Source organism: Actinia tenebrosa, unplaced genomic scaffold, assembly GCF_029948245.1.
Source record: "Actinia tenebrosa isolate PJP-AT-01 unplaced genomic scaffold, QUT_ActTen_1.0 PGA_scaffold9__36_contigs__length_13948895, whole genome shotgun sequence".
NCBI lineage: Eukaryota > Metazoa > Cnidaria > Anthozoa > Actiniaria > Actiniidae > Actinia > Actinia tenebrosa.
Genome location: NW_028292586.1, coordinates 1,737,684 through 1,756,366, shown reverse-complemented (window position 1 = coordinate 1,756,366; position 18,683 = coordinate 1,737,684). Strand labels below are relative to the sequence as shown.

Sequence of the window (18,683 nt, the reverse complement as noted above, 5' to 3'; positions counted from 1 at the left end):
ATGACGCTTCCGGTTAACTTCCAAAGTCAACTTTCAAAAAAAAAATTTCTATCTTTTTCCTTTAAGTGTGTTATTGTCGATGGATGCAAAGGTTTATAATTCAAAAAGGAAGAAGAAAATATCAAGAATAGGACAAGTTAATAAAGAAAAATAAGAACCGACTCAAAAATCTTATAATGGGTTGCCTGTGCCAGGCCTGTTGCCTGATGGAAACAACCGAGTACCAGTATTCACTCTAAGTATGGGAAAGGGACGGAAAAGAATGAGTAAATATAAAATAAAGTAAAAAATAAGATAAGACGCTAAGCGGTATATTGCGCTTTTTAGGGCAATTTTACTTTTTATCTATGAATAATCGAAACTTGTTTATTATTTAAAAATCAATTCTAGAATGTGGAACATCAAAACAAAAGCTCACCAAGCTCATCACTTTGCAATCAGCTGTTCAAGATAGAAACAATTTGTGCCCACTGTTTATATTTTCACAAATAAACTCTAATCATAATTTCTCTGGTTTTTTTAATCTATTTTTTTATAGATTTATCAAAGTTATTTTCCAAAGTCCCTGCTGTGATTATTTGTGGACTATTTCTATCACATCTTGCTCGTCATCGGAATCAGGAGTGATGGTTTCCTTTTTTGTTGCTTCTTTTCCTATCTCCTTCTTTTCCTCCGCTTTCTTCTTCGTCTTCTTAGTTTGTACTGTAGCGTGTAAACTCACTGATTGTGTAGGTTTTATTACTGTAGTTTTTTCTTTTTTATGTGTATCTTGAGTTTTCTGCTTTGCTTTTGCTTCAGTTTGGTTAACTTTAGCTACGACTGGCTTTCCATGTACTGCCTTGAGAGTATGATTTCCAGCGCCTCTCACAATTTCTCCTCTCTTTCCCGTTCGTCTCGGGATACCACTTTTCTTCTTCCCTTTCAACTTCTTCCAGTTGCTCAAAATCTTTGACACTAAACTTCGATACCTCGAGACGAGATTATGGAGCACTTTCTTTTTCTTTCTAACAGGTTTTCCTCTACTAGACTTTTGAACTGCACTTATAGTTTTGCTGAAATTGAGAAGTTTGGTCGCCATGTTGTGGATAATTTTGCTTCTATCTTCATCTTGGTTGTAATCGTCGTCGCCTTCTTCATCGCCTTCTTCACTTGTGTCTTCATAGGTGTGTTTCGTTGATAATTCTGTTTGTGCCAAAGCTGCCAAGACACTTTGAAGTCGGTTTCTCTCTGCTTTGTACTTCTCGTCCTTCTCCGCCATCTTTTTCAAAACTAATCCTAGCTGTCTAGCGAGCCGTGTTGCCAACATTTTCCAGTCTCCTTGGTTATAGCTGTTATGTGAGGAACGCATGGACGCGTCTTCATCTGAAGGATCCTGGCTTTTTCCCGCCATTTTGACGCGCTTGGCACCAATCATTTCAAGGTAATGGCCTGCCTTTTTGATCAAAGAAACCACTAGCACAAGGTGTTGTTCTTTGGTTAAAGGCTTCTTTTTCTTAGGTTTAGGCTTAGCGTTGGGGTAAAAAAACTCTGCATCATCATCGTCGTTGTCGTCCTTATCATCATCATCTCCATCCTTTTTCTTCTTTTCCTTTTCTTCACCTTTTCTTTTCATTTCCTTTTCGTCCTTGCTTTCTTTTTCATCCTTTTTCTCGTCCTTTTTCTCGTCTTTCTTTCTCTTTTCTTCACTACTTTCTTCCGTTTCCTCCTCATTGTCTTCATCTTCCTTCTTCTTCTTTTTCTTTAACCCTTCTTGTATTTCAGCCCCATTTACTATCTCCCCAAGATCATCATAAGCCTCTCGAATCTGCATCACAATATCTTTTGCACTGTTGCCTTTATCTTGAACTGTCTTTGGCTTGTCATCTTGGTCCAAACCAGTCTAAGATTTCCATAATTTTTTGCTCATCGCTTTGGTAGGGCACTTTTGTATCTGGTTTTGTCGTTCCCTCAGTTGGAGTTTCGCTCTTACCTGTGGCGTTCTGAGCTCGGCATCGTCAACTTTGATGTTAAAAGGAATAATCTGAAATTGAAATTTGTGGACTGAGTAAGATTTCGAGAATACTTTTCATTTATCATAAAAAGAAAAAAAATACTAACACTATATAAAACTACGCAGGAACCATTTTTTCTCACATTGTCAACAATGTCACGTGCAAATGAAAAAATGTTGAAGAAAACCAGTACTGCGCATGTCCAGAAAATTGGCGGGAATGATTCTATGATTAAGACGAGGACGCGGTTCAAAAATATAATTTGTTATTGCATAATGCAATTCAATTATTCTCACCTCTGATAAAGTAGGTTTCCCTTCCTCTTTCCTGATCGCTACGCCACCCCTCTCGCTCACAGAGCTGGAGAGAGCCGAGACGTTTCCTTGAGGATTCGTGATGCTGTCTTGAAGTCTAAGAATAAACTCACTAAGCTGTGGATTACTGGAAGACACATTCACAACCGCCATTTTGGTACTATTAGCTGTAGCATTTGTCTCCAAGACTGGAGTTGACGTTACCACATTACTATGGTTTTTGTTGGCTTTATTCAGCTCTTCTTGCAACAGCTTTACGTTATACATTACATTTCCTACTTTAGAGGGTACGTTGGCTTCCTTAAGTTTATCAACAGCTCCGGTTTTATTCAAAAGGTTTAAAGCAACGCTGGCTTCTTCAGCTGCAGCAGTCAGCTGTTCCATCAGCGATGAATGGTTTCCCTTTGAGGCTGGACCAATGGCTTGGAAGAGTTTCATAGCTGCGAGAAGAGCTTTGTTCTTAGCAGTCAATACTTGATTTCCGGTTGTGTTTACTTTCTGCTCTGCACTGGCGACATTTGGTGGCTTCTGTTCTGTCGCCTGTTTTTCTTTCACAGGATTTTCTTTGTCTTTCTTCATCTTTTCTTTCAAATTCTGTAAGATTTTCATGATTTCTGGTATGTTGACACACTCAGCTTTCTTTATTTCGCTTGCGTTGTCTTTGGGTTTCTTTTCCCTCTCGCTAGAACCTCCTCGAATAACCTGACTCATCAACCCCAAAAGTTTATTTTCAAAGCTATTCTCTCGATTCTGTCCTTCCTTTTTTTTATCTTCAGCTTTTGCATCATTTTTTCCCTCATCTTTTCCGCCAGATTCTTCCTTTTCAGCAGCTTTTGGTTCAGTTTGCATTTTCCCTCCAACACTTATTGTCGGCTTAATTTTCATCTCTCCTTTGGCATCCGTTTTAATGACAACTGGCTCTACTTTCTGAATTCTCCCTTGAATTACAGCGAGTTCTTTAGGTTTCGGTGTCGGCTTCTCAGTGACGTCATAATTTTGAGATGAGAGAGTCTGCAGCATGCCTGCGATATCATTACTTGATAGATACAGGGCTTTTTTCTTTCCCATCACCTCCACCACTGGGCTTGGTTTATTTGGTGTCTCTATTATGGTTTTGGTCTCCGCGTTTTCATCGGGTTTGGATGTGTACGTCCAGTGACTCTCACCTGGATCTAAAACAAGCAAACCACGAAACAAGCAGCGATGTTAGAAAGGATGATATTCTCCTGCATTCAGGGTAGATGCAAGAAAAGTCGAAATATTGGAGATATGTCGTGTTGTTTTACAGCAAAACGGTATGAAGGAAATTCCTTCGCCCTAAAAGATTTCTTTCTATCCTTCTATTAAATACTGGCAGTGGAGTTCCTGTGCATTTGGAAAGAGAATTTTCGCGCCAAAATCTACACGCGCGCGCTATCCCATACAAGCCTTTCACCAACACGATCAATTGACTCACCACAAAACTTGCATGTCTTACTGCAAACAAATTCCATTTCTTTTCGATGTTTAAAACAGAATCCCAGATCCTTCCACATATGACATTTGCTGGCTACGGCCTTGTAGTCTTCACATTTCTTTTCATGGTGATGCGCATATATACCTGAAATGCATCCAATAACAATCTAATCAACTAGGGAAAATTCAGTGCGAGTGAATATATGGGAAAAATTTATGGTGTTTTTTAACAAAAGATTTCTGTCTCGGTGTCCTCTCGTAAAACGATCTTTTACTGTGTTGTTTTTCTTCGTTGGATAGCTGTTAATAGTGTAATTAAAAACTGCGTTTACATAAAAATGGCTTTTTCGTTGGGTGATTGCAGTTCATGATAACCAAAGGTGTTTGTCACAAAAGTCACGTCCAAAATAAGCTTTTTTGTGATTCTTTTATTGTTACCTATAATATAATGTTTGATAAATCACAATGACCTCAGACAAAAGTAGAAAAGTCACTCGAGAATAACAAGTAAACAGGAGTATATTTTTAACAATAAAAAAGTGCCAGAATTTGACATTTTTTTATTAAGAAGAAAGAGATAAACATATTTACCTGACTTTTTGTCAACTTTTGAAGCGTTTATCGACGACACCACAGCAAACACCACGACAAATATGACACTTTTTGTGACTGGCATATTGATTGTCTTTTAAAAAATTCGTTTACTCCATAAACAAGTAAAACTAGAAATAGTGCAACAGTATGCTGCTAATTTGAACGAAAATTAACTATATATCCGAGGTAAAAGAAAAACTGCATGTTACTAGAAAAAAATTAAGGAAATCCAAGAAATCTCAATTTGGTGAAACCAACTCAGTTTCTTGTAAAAAAAAAATTACTGATGATGAAACGAGTTTAGCAGTACATAATTTATTTAGAAGACCATAAAATGAAATATATGGTTTGCAGTAATGTCAGGAATTTTGACCTGAGCTCTTGAAAGGAAACTTTTGATAGGCTAGCTTATTGGTTTTTGCATGTGTTTGATAAGGCCTCTTGAAGAATCACAACTTGATTTATTAATATGTTGAAATATATAACATATAAAAATAGTTTATAGAAAATTTAAATTTATAAATTAAAATTGTGGGATTCTACAATAGTTAAAACTATGTAATGTAGGTATCATAATTTTACTTTTTCTGTTTAAATTGGGCAAAATCATTATGGGATGTATTTATGATGTCATATATCCAATAATGCATTTCTTCATGAACGTCAACTGCGAGGTTACCGACACTAGAGAAAAACGTTTGCGCATGCGTGCACTTCAGCACGTTTTCTAAGAATTTTCTAAGAGTTTGAGTGAGAAAATAAATGTTTGTTGTTCTCCAAGTATGCAAAAAAAGTTCGAGAGTATACTTTTGTTAGACCAAGATACTGTATTAACAAACACAATATGAAAGAATTAGCCTTAAGTTTCTAGCATGGACACTACTACTACGTTTTGGCATTTTGTGAAGTCCAATTTATCAGGCATGTTTGAAAGTCAAATTTACTTATGTTTTGACTAATTTGCATACGGATTCTGAGCATGCGCAGACGTTTTTCACTCGTGTCTAGGTTACCAAATTAGTTAGAACGTGTTTATTTGTCTTGGGGGAGGGGAGGGGAGGGCTTTAACTACCCAGTGACCAAAATATAATTTTAATTTATGATTGTTATGGTTTGCTAGTTTCTTATTTGTTGTTGCTGTTGTTTTTTCTTTTCTTTTCTTTTCTTTTATGATAAATCTTGTAAACCGTCTACTGAAAAAATTGCTTAAAAAATGTAAAAGTGTCTGAATTTGATATTCAAGTTTATATTTGAAACCCTAAATTTCGGTGATCGTATATATTAATTGGGGGAAATCACCATGACTTCACGGTCAAGATTTCACAGTCATTCGAAATCTCTTCTTAATCAAAATCAATGATCCATAATGTTGTACGAAAAAAATTCTCTCTTTTGTTCTGTTTCATCCAAAGTTCATTAAAAAAAATGATAGCCAAGTTGAATGATTTTTAACGAATTCTACTAATGGTTCTACCAGAAATCATGTCTCAACCCAACTATCTCATTCAACATGTGGTTCATTCATGTGTGTTATGTCTCTTTATTTTACTTTATTAATAAATCAAAACTTCAAACAACTGTCACTTTACGCAAGAAAATTTCTTTGGTGTTTTGTTAAAGATTGGATATCATTTTCATCTAAAGATATTAGAAAAAAATATAATCTACTGCTTTTTCTTGTGGGAAGACTTTTTCTCGAACGATGTTTTTTCGTTCATGGTAAGCCAGTTTTCTTTTTTCTTTATTTGTGGAATAATTTTTAGTCTTGAGAATTGCAAAATGTTTTATTTTGGAACAGGTTTACGTTTTTAGTTCGTGAATACGTTTGTATTTATGTTTTTTATTTGTGTTTTTTTTTTCCTTCTAGAATTTAGAAAATCAAGGAAATGGATAAATTAAGCAAAAGAAAAGGACAATGATGATTTTGAGTGCAATAATTTTACGAATTTTGTTTCTAGTGCTATGGATATCGACTGCAACAGGTAAGAATGGAAAAGAATAGCTTGTTGTATGGTATATATATACTTTTTTTTGAGGTAGAAAATATTTTATGTAATTTTGGAAGTAGTGAAAGAAAGGTTATAAACTGATGCCAATATTACTATTGAATATACTTCATTTACTATACTATATTCAAAGCGACTTTTTTTATTTATACAATTTTACTTAATTATGGGAAGGCATTTGATCACCGGTTTTGAATTGCCACTATTCAAATGATCCTTTTTTGTCTGATTATTCTGGGTTCTGTTTCAGAGTACCTAACATCAAAAAATTAATAACTTCTCGCTTTGAAGAGAGATAACTAGAGCACTTAATTAAGAATTCGAGTAGATTTTGAAGGAATACAACACTTTTGAATCGCTGTAGTTGTTTTTACAATGGCCGAGTACTACATGCGCGTATGGCTGATCGACTAACGGGAAACCATTTAAATGTTATATCGTGTACACGCTGCGAGATAGGAAGCGTATGCTTTTAAATCATATAAAAATCTCTCTAATTTGAGACAAACATTTCTGTCATGCCTAACTTAACAACAACATAGCTTTTGTTGATATATTGTTTATATTCGTGTTACTGTGGTTAAGGTTGTTGTTCTTATAGTTGTAGTGGTGGCGGAGGTAAGAGGTGATGGTGGTGTTCATAGTGTGCTTGCTGTGGTTGCTGTTTTTGTGGTGGTGTTTTTGTTGTGGTGTGGTTATGGAAGTAGTAGTGATCACAGCCTGTAGTTGTTGTTCCTTAAATTGTTCTTTCAATTTTCAGGGAAAGCCGTCCCAGCACCATCGAACAGACTATTAAAAGGTGTATTTCATAAGTTGATTTCATATTCCATTTTCATATTTCCAAGAGGGAGACATCACTCTTCGAATTTTGTCTATACGCTAACATTTAGCGTCTTTTGCTTACTCAGTTAAAACGTACGTATTTCGCAGGTTGCGACAAAGCTTGCCAAATAGAATGCATAGAAGTACTAAACGAGTACAGAGCAAACCACGATGCGCCTAAACTCAAGTTCTCTCAAGAGCTGGCTGACAAGGCCCAAAAATGGGCTGGTGGAGGTAAATTTGGTTACGACATGGACGCCCGTGGAAAATACGGCCAGTTAATCGAATGGGATGTCAAGGATGAGCTCCCTAGTTTTAAGTCAGCCATTAAACATTGGCACGACAAGGAAAAAGACTTTGATTTTATAGCTGGGAAATCGAAAAATGGGAACACCTTGCATGATTTTACACAAGTGGTTTGGAAGAAGGCTCATAAAGCGGGATGTGGGAGAGGCAAGTTGTTTGGTTCTCGTTACTATGTTGTTTGGATGGATGCTGATGGGGTTATTAGTCCGAATAGCACGGAAGGAAGCGAGAACGTTGGACCTCCAAAACGGGTAAGTCAATAAGCATATAATTGCCTTCTTCTCTCAGTTTGATAGTCATTGAAGATTATTACTTGTAATTTCCCAATCGTCCTCAACTAACTAAATAACAACACCTCTCTGTTTCAGGCGGATATCCATTGGTTCGAAATTACAAAAATAAAGGCGGTAGGCGAGCCCCTTTATTGGAATTCAACTAATTCCACAAAGCCTAGCACAGGAAACCCAAACGTTCGAGTCAAAACGTCTCTTCTTCCTGAAGAAGACGAAGACTTCAATTCTGTTGAAAGTGAAGCAAATGTTCTCAACGATGCCAACAATATCAAGCAGTATGTTCATGATTCTCTTAGTAGTGTCCTTGCCGAGGAGAATAGGGAAGTTTCTAAGCTTAGGGATGAGTTTGAGGGACTTGACGATGTCCCAAATGTTCGGCTGGGAGGTACTTCGCAAGACCTCTACAAAGGGATGGCTGATGACAATATTTACGATGACAGGGAATCAGGGACAAAGCAAATTAAACCAGTAGCAGAGCCTATGAAGTGGAATAAAGGAATACGAAAACTGCCATCCAATAATGGGAGAAAATTTCAAAAAGTAGCTTCGAAATATCAGAAAAATCCTAATCAAATGGACTCTCCGCAGCTGCAGGTTCCGATGGGGAAGCTACCAGTAACGGTAGATGCTGGTGAAACGAAGTTAACCGAATCATCCCCTACTACAGTCATCCATGAGGAGTTGAATATTTCTGACAAAAATACTGCTGCGAAAGCTGCTGCACCAAAGCCCAAGCAAGTTAAAAACAATGTGGCAGCTGGGAAAAGATATGGAAATAAGTCAGAAACGTCACAAGATGGTGGTAAAGAAATGTCAGGAATGATAATGGGAAAGTTGTCCGATAACGGAACCGGGAATTATGCAAGTCAAAGGCCTTCGAATGACAATATTTTAAGGATTACTAGTGATGAGAATTTGAGTCCCGACATGGAAAATGAACTTTCAAAGGTTTCCAAGTTTATCAATACAAGACTGAAAGTGCTTAATAAGCATAAGGAATTCCAGGGGACGCCCGGAAGGGATTTGAAGAATGGATACAACGCGAGAGAACAAGGAAAACCCGAGGACCCTATGAATGCGAAGATGGAAGACGAACCAGAAGCACGGCCAGCAAGAATCACAATGGTAGGAGCACCTCTATCGTTTCCTGAGAGAAAACACAAAGATATAGTAAAGGACATACATGAGAAGGTGAACGCACTTTGGAATGAACATTTGAAAAGCAAGAAAGGAAAAGAAAAGAAAGGCAAAGCTCAATCTAATGGAGAAGATAATTTATCAACTCAGCCCTATCAAGATGGCTTTGATGATTCACTCCATGGGGAAGGCAGCAGTTTTAGCGCTAATGATGAATTTCACGATGTTGGTGGTAATGAGTTACATGGATATCAGTACTCCGCCAATGATCATCACCAAGAGGCATACCCAGAAAACTACGATCAAAATCATTTGAATAGCCCGCAGGCCAATAAAATGCCTCAAAACGAATTAAATCATGGTAACAGCTTTCATGGCTTTCTACCACCAATACGTCTGCATCCAGAAGGTGATTGGCTCGGAGGACCAGTCGTACCACCCGTTTCCCCTGCATTTGATGATCCTATCACACATGCCATGAACACCGGTCCAGGGGGTCTCTACGAGTACCGCAAAAAATACACAAGCGAAGAACCTGAAAATGACTCTGGAAAATTCTTAAATAGGAAGAAAAACAGTCTACAATCTGTTGTAGATGTCTTTGAAGACAAAGAGGGCTCGGTTGAGTCGGCATATGCTGAGAAAGGAAGGGAACCTGTTTTACAACCAATAAGAATGCCAAAGAAGGAGGCTTCGGTAGAGCCCAAAAAATCTGGCTTCAAAATTACAGAAAGGAAGCCACAAGACCATAAAGAGCTGTTGGCTTTGCCAAAGGAGCTCACGGAGCGTCCGGACAACGAAATGACACTGGCTAGTCAGCTTCCTGACATGATTAGCGACATACCCTCAACTTCAATGACAAACTCTGAAGAGAGTGATCACCCAGGGTATTTCAATGAAGAACCAGGGTTAAACAGGCCTACGTTTGTTGACCAAAATAACAATCAGTATCAAAGACAACCTACTTCCAATGCTAGTCCTGGTCTACCTTATTACCAAACAAGACCAGCCTATGGTTATACCCAACAACAAAACTCTCCTGTTGTCCAATCCCAAGCTGGTCATCCTAGTTATCCCTATGAGTATAATCAACCATATCAGTATAACCCAATGATGGGTGTTGGACTTCCTCAGGGCATGAACCAAGGGTATGGTTTTGATCAACAGCAAGAACCAATTCACTCAGTTCAAGAGCAAACCTATGATCAAGGGTATGGTTACCCACAGCAAAGTCAAGTACAGGGATCGATGCCATCTATGCCACAGGTAGCTGTAATCTCAAATGGTAAACCAGAACAACAGTTTGGTAATGCTCCTAAACCTGTACAACCACAGAAAATATTAAAGGGAGTAAGTTTGCCTTCGTCGATGGGAGTAGTAACGGATAATGAGGCACAACAAAGTCCACTCACCTTGTCTGACAAAAATACCAAGTCGCCAGAGAAAAAGCCTTTGGGAGCCAAAGAAATAGATAGTGTTCCACTGACGCCCTCGTTGCCCGAAGAACCAACAGATGAAATAAAAGGCGAAGAGAGTGAAAGTGATTCCAAGGGATCAAAAAATAATGCTGGGGGTATAACGAACTTGCCACAGAACTCCCTGCCGCGGCAAGGCCAAGGAGGAATTAGTGGTCCTCAGGGTGGGTTATCCAACATGCCTCAAAATCAACCCCAGAATGGTATGCCACAAGATGGTTCGTCGAATGGTGCCACTGTTACAGTCGACGGAAAGCCAGTCAAAGGACCCTATACGTCCTCTGGTGTATACAAGGTTAAAGGACCTTTTGTTTATCAAACAGACACTACAATAATCATGGGAGGGCCTCAAAATTCTGATAGTAGTAAACCCAATCCAATGAATGGAGGAGGTTCACAACAGGTTGCAACTTCCAATCCTCAAAACGTCCCTCCTTCTGTCGATAACACGAAAGAACAACAGCATAAACAAGATAATGAAAACCCTGAAAATGAGGGAAATCAATTTCAACCCGAGCTTTTGAAAAGACCTTCCTTGATTACATTGCTGAAAGAGGCAGAGATTAAAAAAGAGAACCAGTCGGAATCGAAGGAGAACAAGGAAAAACCCGATGGAAATAAGGAAAGTGAAAAGATGCCGGAGGGATCCACCTCTAGTGGAGAGCGACCTGAAGGTTCCGGAGAAAGTGAAAAACTGCCAGGTAAGCCAGCAGAAAGTGAAAAACCTTCTGGTAAACCTACAACTAATGGAAAAGAAACGGAAGGGTCGTCAGAGAATAAAGGACAGCCAATAGCAGTCACTGAAGGACAAAAGGAGAAACAGGGGCCTTCGGAAGAAGCAAAGCCGCAAAATTCTTCAGGAAAAAAGGAACAACCCGTGGAATCCTCTCAAGAGGGCTCTGTTGGCTCCTCAGCTGGTAAAGAACAACGACAAGAATCTTCAGGCAAGGAAGATCCTAATAGTCAACTAAAAATTGAAACCGAGCCAAATGGCCCAGAAGACAATGAAAATACACCAGGGAGCACAGAAAGCCAAAAGCAAACGGGCGGTCTAAAAAGTAAAGAAAATCAAAATGGTAGTTCGATAGGAAATGAAACACCATCGAGTGCTACAATAGATCAAACTAACTCAACAGGGACTGGAAGTATGCCAAATGGTTTACCGGGTAATGGAAGGCCTCCGAGTAGCTCATCGGAAAAGGAAAAACCAACGAGTGGCTCATCGGAAAACGAAAAGCCTCCAGGTGGCTCATCGGAAAAGGAAAAATCAACGAGTGGATCATCGGAAAACGAAAAGCCTCCAAGTGGCTCATCGGAAAAGGAAAAACCAAAGAGTGGCTCATCAGAAAACGAAAAGCCACCGAGTGGCTCATCGGAAAACGAAGAGCCACCGAGTGGCTCAATAGACCAAAGTGGCTCATCCGATATCCAAAAGCCACCGAGTGGTTCTATAGATCCAAGTGGCCCATCTGAAAACGAAAAGCAACAGAGTGGGTTATCTGAAAACGGAAAAAAACAGGGTGGTTCCATCGATCCAAGCGCGTCATCAGGAAACGAAAAGCCACCAAGTAGCTCACCGGAAAACGAAAATCAACAGAGTGGTTCTATAGACCCAAGTGGCTCGTCGGGTAACGAAAAGCAACCAAGTGGCTCATCTGAAAACGAAAAGTCACCGAGTGGCTTATCGGAAAACGGAAAACCACAGGAAGGTTCCATAGACCCAAGTGCTTTATCAGGAAACGAAAAGCAACCGGATAGTTTCATAGACCCAAGTAATTCAAAAACTAGCAAGGATGAATCGAATGTAAACGAAAATCAACCGACTGATTCTAAAGAAATTAAAACACCACCTCAAAACCACCATCAGCAAAATATTTTCCAAACAAAACCAGAAACATTCAAGAGTGAGGCGCAAGAAAACTATCCCTATGATCTTCCAAAAGGAGCTCATTATGAACCAGCAATTGAAGCACCAAATGCTATGAATTCTCCCAGCGGTGCTGCCACGGGAAAGCAACCACTACAAGACCAGCATAATTCAGCACACATTGAAAGCAAAGCTGTTCATTCAAAACTAATGAAGGCCAAACTTTTGTTACCTTTCACACACTTGATTTCAAATATTAACCACGCATTGGGATTAGATACGCCAAACTCGACATTGAAAATTAATCACATATCTCTATCATCCAAATATCCTTCGGGGAAAACGTCCCAAGCTGTGAAGCCAGTTATTGGTAACCATGTTGAATCTTCACAAGAAACCCCTCCTCAAGGAAGGATCGAGAAAGCGGCGAGTCATCAACCGATAGCAGTAGATGTTCCTGAAGGCAATGCCATCAGTGAAGTTGGAAAACCTTTGAGGCATCTTACGGAAAGGCATCAAAATCAAATCCAAGATGTAAAGGTTGACAAGCCTGATTTGCCAACAGCTCACCACGGAAGTATTGGATCTGGTTCCTTAATGGAAGGACACCGGCCATTCGTAGACACGTCAGGCATACACTATCTGAGTAAAGGGCAGAAGCCTAATACCACTAGTGATCAAAATAAGCACACCTTTAAACAAACTACTGCAAGTACGCCCTCACGAATACAGGGTGGTAATTTGTTACATGTGTCTGCTGATCACGGCAGTAAGACACCACTAGTTGTCCAACACAATGCAGGGGAACATTTAATGTCTGACCACCAAGTACGCCTCCATGCAACACCAACACTTCATAAACAGCTCAAGGACGAGCATATACCCCTTGGGTCTGTAACTGGCATGGGTGATGGATCTCATTCAGCTGGTCCACCGCACTTACAGGAGATCAATGAAAGTCCAATAGTGGAAGTCACCCATCCAGGATCATTGAACACCCAAAGTAAGTCTACTCGCGTATGTATTTAATTTTAAGTGGGATCAATTCACTGGGTGCATGCGACTACTGCATGATAATGATATTCGTAATAAATTTACCCATAATGCAGAGGATTTTGCCCATCAATCAAAGTTGTTATAAATGCCAAAGTTTATCTTTGATTTACGAGTTGACAATAGTAAAAGTAGCGATGCTTAATCGGGTGCTCAATCTCTGGCCTCGGTGCCAGACTATTCAAGTTCCACCGGTTTCTGTACTTGATTATTGCCCATTCACCATCAGTACGTTTAGCTGAGCGACTTTGTTGCTCTGCTGAAAGATGCCGTTTACTTAAGCATTGGTGATCTCACTTGTTAGGGCTTCGCACTTATGTTACTTGGTATTCCATTGGGTTCACGCTACAGGATGTAAACGGCGTCTTACATTAGAGACACAAAATCAAAAGCCTAAAAGATAATTCTGAGGCTGCAGAGTTTAGCTTTTATTAAGTGAATCTACACTCAACAACTGCTCTTTTTTCATGTATGCTAAATTTAAGATTGTAAAGATGACGGAGAAAGATGTTCACTTTGGCAGAAAAGAGGTCATTGCCAGAGCGTACTCTATGCTGGATTTATGAAGCGCCATTGCAAGTCAACTTGTGGATATTGCGGTAAGAGAATATCTCTTAAATTACAAACAAAAATCACAAAATGGGTTGAAAAATACAACAGTGCTGCTTTTTCTTGTTCCTAGTTTGGAAAACTGTTTGACTATAGTCCCTCAAACATCGAAAGGAATTAAACTTGTATTAAACTAGTATTATTAGTATTAAACTATAGCAATTTTTCGTAATAGAAAATGTTGCTTTTTTTGTGATCCTCAGCTTTACCGAGCATCGTGGTTCAGTCTGAGAGAGCAAACGCAGGGATCAGATTTGCCTACGAAGAGCATGGTAAGTCTATTTATTTCTAAATATCCAACGAGTGTAGTTAAATTTGGTGGGTTGGATTGCGTAAAGTTTGGTTGAACGGTCTCAAAGTACCTACAGCGTTTATCCGTACCAGGCACTCACCGTCGCTATGAATTGCGTTGGGACGTAATGGAGCAATTCCACTTGGGTGTAATGTTTGCACATTTCAGACCACGTGTCATTCCCTTGAAAATAATAATATTTGTTTGAGTTGTATCCATATGTATACCGTTAAACAAAGAAATAATACTTTAGGGAATGATACGTGCTCTAAAATTTGGAGAAAAATGGATTAGGTCTATTCTTAGATGCGCATGGACCAAGACATTGTTGTCCTTATTTGTCAGAAATTATGAGGAATGGGAATGTAGTGGAATCGTATTAGTATTACTTCTATTATGTTCTAAAGCTTGTCAAGACTCGACCAACTATGAATTCAGCTGTCCAACATGGAAGGCCCAGGGGTACTGCCAAAAGAAGGAGAAAGAAATGAGGATATTCTGCAGGAGTACCTGTAACTTTTGCAGTGAGTACAGGATATCTAATATATTAAAGGCATCAACAACTGTTATTAGCTTAAAGCTATCGAATAAACCGAGAATGACTAGCATTCAATATGACAATTAAATAAGAAGGAAACTTAAACTTCGTGTAAAAAAGTTCGTAACTACACTGACGCTTTGACGTTAGTCCTTCGTTGGATTGAAAGAGTATTCGTTATTTTCGTAGAATATTCACACTTATTTTTTCATGTATCTCATTTCTTCTTCCTTCATATAATTGATTCCATTTAAAACATTTCTATTTGAAGAGCGAAAAAAGATTCCAAAAAAGAAAAACAAAGCCGCAGATGAAACCAAGCATATGAATGACCAGCCAGGCAAGACTGCCCATGCGCAAACAGGAAATACCTCTGGTCAACCTCAAAGTTATGCACACGCTCAAACTGGTCAAGGAAACGGTGCTGCCAATGCACAAGCGGCGGGAAACTCTGCTGGACAACAACAGCCAAATTATGCGCATGCTCAAGTAGGGAAACCCTCTGAACCACAGAGTACAGCGTATGCGTCAGGAGGAAGTACGTATGTACAGACCCAGTCCTCCGGGGGTCAGCAAACCGGATACGCAGTGGCATCCGCCTCAGCCTCACCAGAGCAGCAGACATACGCGCATGCGCAGTCCAGCTCCCAATCAGGTCAACCAAGCACGGCTTACGCTCAGAACAAACCCTCGCCCAACAACAAAGGTTCCGAATCATCAACTGCGCATGCGCAGTCGGGATCTTCTGAGAAACCTCAAAACGTCGCCCATGCACAAACGTTGCCTGTCAATGATGATCCAAAACAGTCGTTGAATTCAAAAAACCGTGACGAAGGAAATATCGTTGAGGCTCCAAATTCCAGGTTGCATGGAATGTCACTTGAGGAGAGAGTCATTAGCGAGAGTCCAGAGTACAAAACATCTAACACTGATTATTACATCAAAGCAGGCAACTCAGACGAAACTGCCGCTTCGGAAGTAAATTTATACGACGAGACACCGCAAATTCGTTTCTCAAATAAAAACCCAGTGGGATCGACCAATAACTACGTAGGAACCAAAGAAAATTTCGATCCTGGATTGGAACAGAATGCGGAATCTGAGCAAGGATCAAGTGCTATGGGAAAGTTTTCAGATGAAGCGGAAACCAAAGCAGAATATTCAAAGAATGATCTTAAAGATATGGAAGTAAAGGATATTGAAGATGAAAAGGTTCAGATGTTGATTAACAGGTATGATCCTGTTATGCCTTCTGAACAAGATGATGGTGATCTTGCTGATGGTAAATCGATAATCTTGACGAGAACACCAGATAAAAAAGGTACAGAGGCTTTCGTTGTTTGAAAAATATTTGTGCCAGACCGGCATACTTTCTTTATGCTAAAACTTGCAAATTACGTTTTTCTGTTTTAGGGACCCTAGATTTTGTGTCCACAGAAGGTAAGAATTTGTTGAAATAAATTTTGCTAGTGAAGAAGCTCTGGGTCTTACTTTACAAAACTTAGTTAAATGAACAGCTTGATTTCTTAAGACCGTAGTTTCCACACAAGACACGGTAACGGTAAGAAATCGACAACATCATTCGACAGTTTGCAATCATTCCCAACAGAATCAAATGACAAAGACATGGCGGCCATGTTGGTGGCACTAACAAAGAAAGCTAATTATGAAAATGTTTTTGTTAAATACCACCATCATGGCGACAATGACGTAATGTGCAAATGACGGATTGATGGATTGCAGTCATTGCCAAGAGAGTCAAAAGATAATAGACATGGCGGCCATGTTGGTGGTATTAACAAAAGTAACTAAAGAGAAACTTTCGTAACCCATCATCAACATGGCCACGATGACGTAAGGTGCAAACAAAGAATTGGAACAATGATATTACTTTTGTACTTGCCTTTTAAGGATGCGACCAATCATGTCAAAGAGAGTGCCTTGATGCTATAAATAGCTACCGACGTAACCACAACGCTAGACCCCTCGTTCTCGACCAAGACCTTGCTGCGCACGCGCAGCAATGGGCAGACAGCAAGACGTACGGTCATTCACCGTGGTCTCAACGAGGCATGGGAGGAGAGCTGATCGCTGTTGGGAGTTTCTACAAGACGTTTACAGCTGCGGTAAAGGCTTGGCATGATGAGGAGAAGGATTTTGATTGGGAAAAAGGAGAACTGAAGAAGGGAAAAGAAATCAAGCATTTCAAACAGGTTAGACACAAAATAACTAACAGGGATATGATATTGGTGGCGTGCGTCGCTTCCCATGAGAATAAAAAGATATTGCTGCCATGCTGGCGTACGTGACCAAAACAACCAAATCTTTGTTTAAGTCAGCCAAAATGTCGGCTAATGACGTCACACGCACCTCAAGTTTATGGGACAAAAAGCCGGTATAGACTGCGAGGTAAACATCTTTGGGAGGGCAAATTAAATGTGCAGCACAGATGATGTGCTCATGCTTATGCGCCATCTCTCACCACTTGGGTCTCGGGTTGGATTCCTGGACCTTACCTATCCGCATATATGAAGAGTTTCTTGTTTGGTCTTTCCCGTGCTTTAGAGGGATTTATTCCCGTGTTCTCCAGTTTTCTGCCCCCTCAAAAACCAACTTGTGGAGGGCCACATATTTGTTAACGAGGACGATTTGGTGTATAATTACTAGTTTTACTTAACATTGATTTTTACATTGAATTTTCGCTGTGCAGTTGATATCAAAAGACGCTCATGTTCTTGGGTGCGGCAAGTCAATGGTCAACGGTGAACCGTACTACATTGCTCAGATGGATGCTGCAGAGAATAGTGAAAAGAGAGAAACAATGGAAAAACCTGAAAAGGTAATACTATCTTGATGTGCCAAATCTTAAAGTGCTACTACGACGAAAATCGCTATAACTTGGATTCAGCTGAAACTTCCTAAGAATACTCTTTAAAGGTCCAATAATCACTGTATGAAGTGTTTTCTCGATATTCAGGACGAAAGTATGATATTTTTACGATTATTTTTTGGAGTCTGTGACGTCATACACTCAACATCGAACATCGCTCCATACATTTCTTTGTAGTTTATGATCAAAATATCAGTAGTAAAGGGAGAAAGAAATACCCAAACACCCCAAAATATAAATTATAGTCACGAGTAATGTGAAATAAGCACATTAGCCACCCTTTGGGCTTCATAGGAATAAAATAAATTAAGGATTTATATACAAAGAAATATATGTAGCAATGTTTGATATTGAGTGTATGACGTCACAGACTCAATAATCGTAAAAATATCATACTTTCGTCCTGAATATCGAGAAAACACTTCATACAGTGATTATTGGACCTTTAAAGAATATTCTTAGGAAGTTTCAGCTGAATCCAAGTTTGAGCGATTTTCGTCATAGTAGCACTTTAAAGTTTCTGCATAGTCAAATTATTTAATGATTGACTTTTTTTCAAAACAGCCTGATCTGGGTTGGTACATGGAGAGCTCGCCATATTGGAAAGATTTGCAGAGCAGGGAAAAAATACCGAATAAGGTTCACAGAAACCTCTTGTAGCCATAGAAACCTCTTGTAACCATAGAAACGTCTTCAAGTGTAACTATAGAAACCTCTCGTAACCAAAGAAAACTCTTGTAACCATAAGAGATCCACAGAAACCTCCTGTGGCCATCGAAACAGTAGATATGAAACAGTTTTGACAGATTAAATACTGATTATCATGTGATTATCAAAACTTTGTTAAGTGACAACGAATATTTAATATTTAAACTTTTAGAAAAACCATTCATTTGTAAGTCGAAAAATTAGAAGTGAAAATGATTAAATTTCAAACATTATTGATTTTGTAGCAACCATATAAGAAATTCGTTTCTTTATGCGACGAAACTTGTACTTAAAGTCAAGTGAAGTTAATAAACTAATTCGTTTTGAATTGAG

General features: G+C 39.2%; 2 protein-coding genes across 2 annotated transcripts; one reads left to right on the top strand and one right to left on the bottom strand.

The window, feature by feature from the left end:
• Positions 1–333: 333 nt before the first annotated feature.
• Positions 334–4,455, bottom strand: LOC116297695 (uncharacterized). Its single transcript, XM_089024971.1, has 5 exons — positions 4,352–4,455; positions 3,762–3,905; positions 2,288–3,477; positions 1,970–2,020; positions 334–1,879 (listed from the first exon to the last, which is right to left on the bottom strand). The coding sequence occupies exons 1-5, from the start codon at positions 4,434–4,436 to the stop codon at positions 575–577; spliced, it is 2,775 nt and encodes a 924-aa protein (XP_088881097.1). The 5' UTR covers positions 4,437–4,455; the 3' UTR covers positions 334–574.
• Positions 4,456–6,249: 1,794 nt separating this feature from the next.
• On the top strand, positions 6,250–18,587 carry LOC116297706 (uncharacterized). The gene is made up of 12 exons (XM_031705989.2): positions 6,250–6,336; positions 7,121–7,159; positions 7,291–7,739; positions 7,857–13,263; positions 13,799–13,912; positions 14,126–14,194; positions 14,622–14,738; positions 15,024–16,073; positions 16,166–16,192; positions 16,664–16,965; positions 17,463–17,591; positions 18,207–18,587. Exons 1-12 carry the CDS (start codon positions 6,270–6,272, stop codon positions 18,300–18,302), a joined length of 7,866 nt encoding a protein of 2,621 aa, XP_031561849.2. The 5' UTR covers positions 6,250–6,269; the 3' UTR covers positions 18,303–18,587.
• The last annotated feature ends 96 nt before the right edge of the window (positions 18,588–18,683 follow it).

Bases quoted from the DNA above. Each gene is read 5' to 3' on its own strand.
- LOC116297695 (XM_089024971.1), bottom strand. From the start codon at position 4,436: ATGCCAGTCACAAAAAGTGTCATATTTGTCGTGGTGTTTGCTGTGGTG. The intron at 3,906-4,351 runs GTAAATATGTTT...GATGCATTTCAG, and splicing joins AAAAGTTGACAAAAAGTCAG to GTATATATGCGCATCACCAT. The intron at 3,478-3,761 runs GTGAGTCAATTG...TGCTTGTTTTAG, and splicing joins TAAGACATGCAAGTTTTGTG to ATCCAGGTGAGAGTCACTGG.
- LOC116297706 (XM_031705989.2), top strand. From the start codon at position 6,270: ATGATGATTTTGAGTGCAATAATTTTACGAATTTTGTTTCTAGTGCTA. The intron at 13,913-14,125 runs GTAAGAGAATAT...TGTGATCCTCAG, and splicing joins GTCAACTTGTGGATATTGCG to CTTTACCGAGCATCGTGGTT. The intron at 17,592-18,206 runs GTAATACTATCT...TTTTCAAAACAG, and splicing joins CAATGGAAAAACCTGAAAAG to CCTGATCTGGGTTGGTACAT.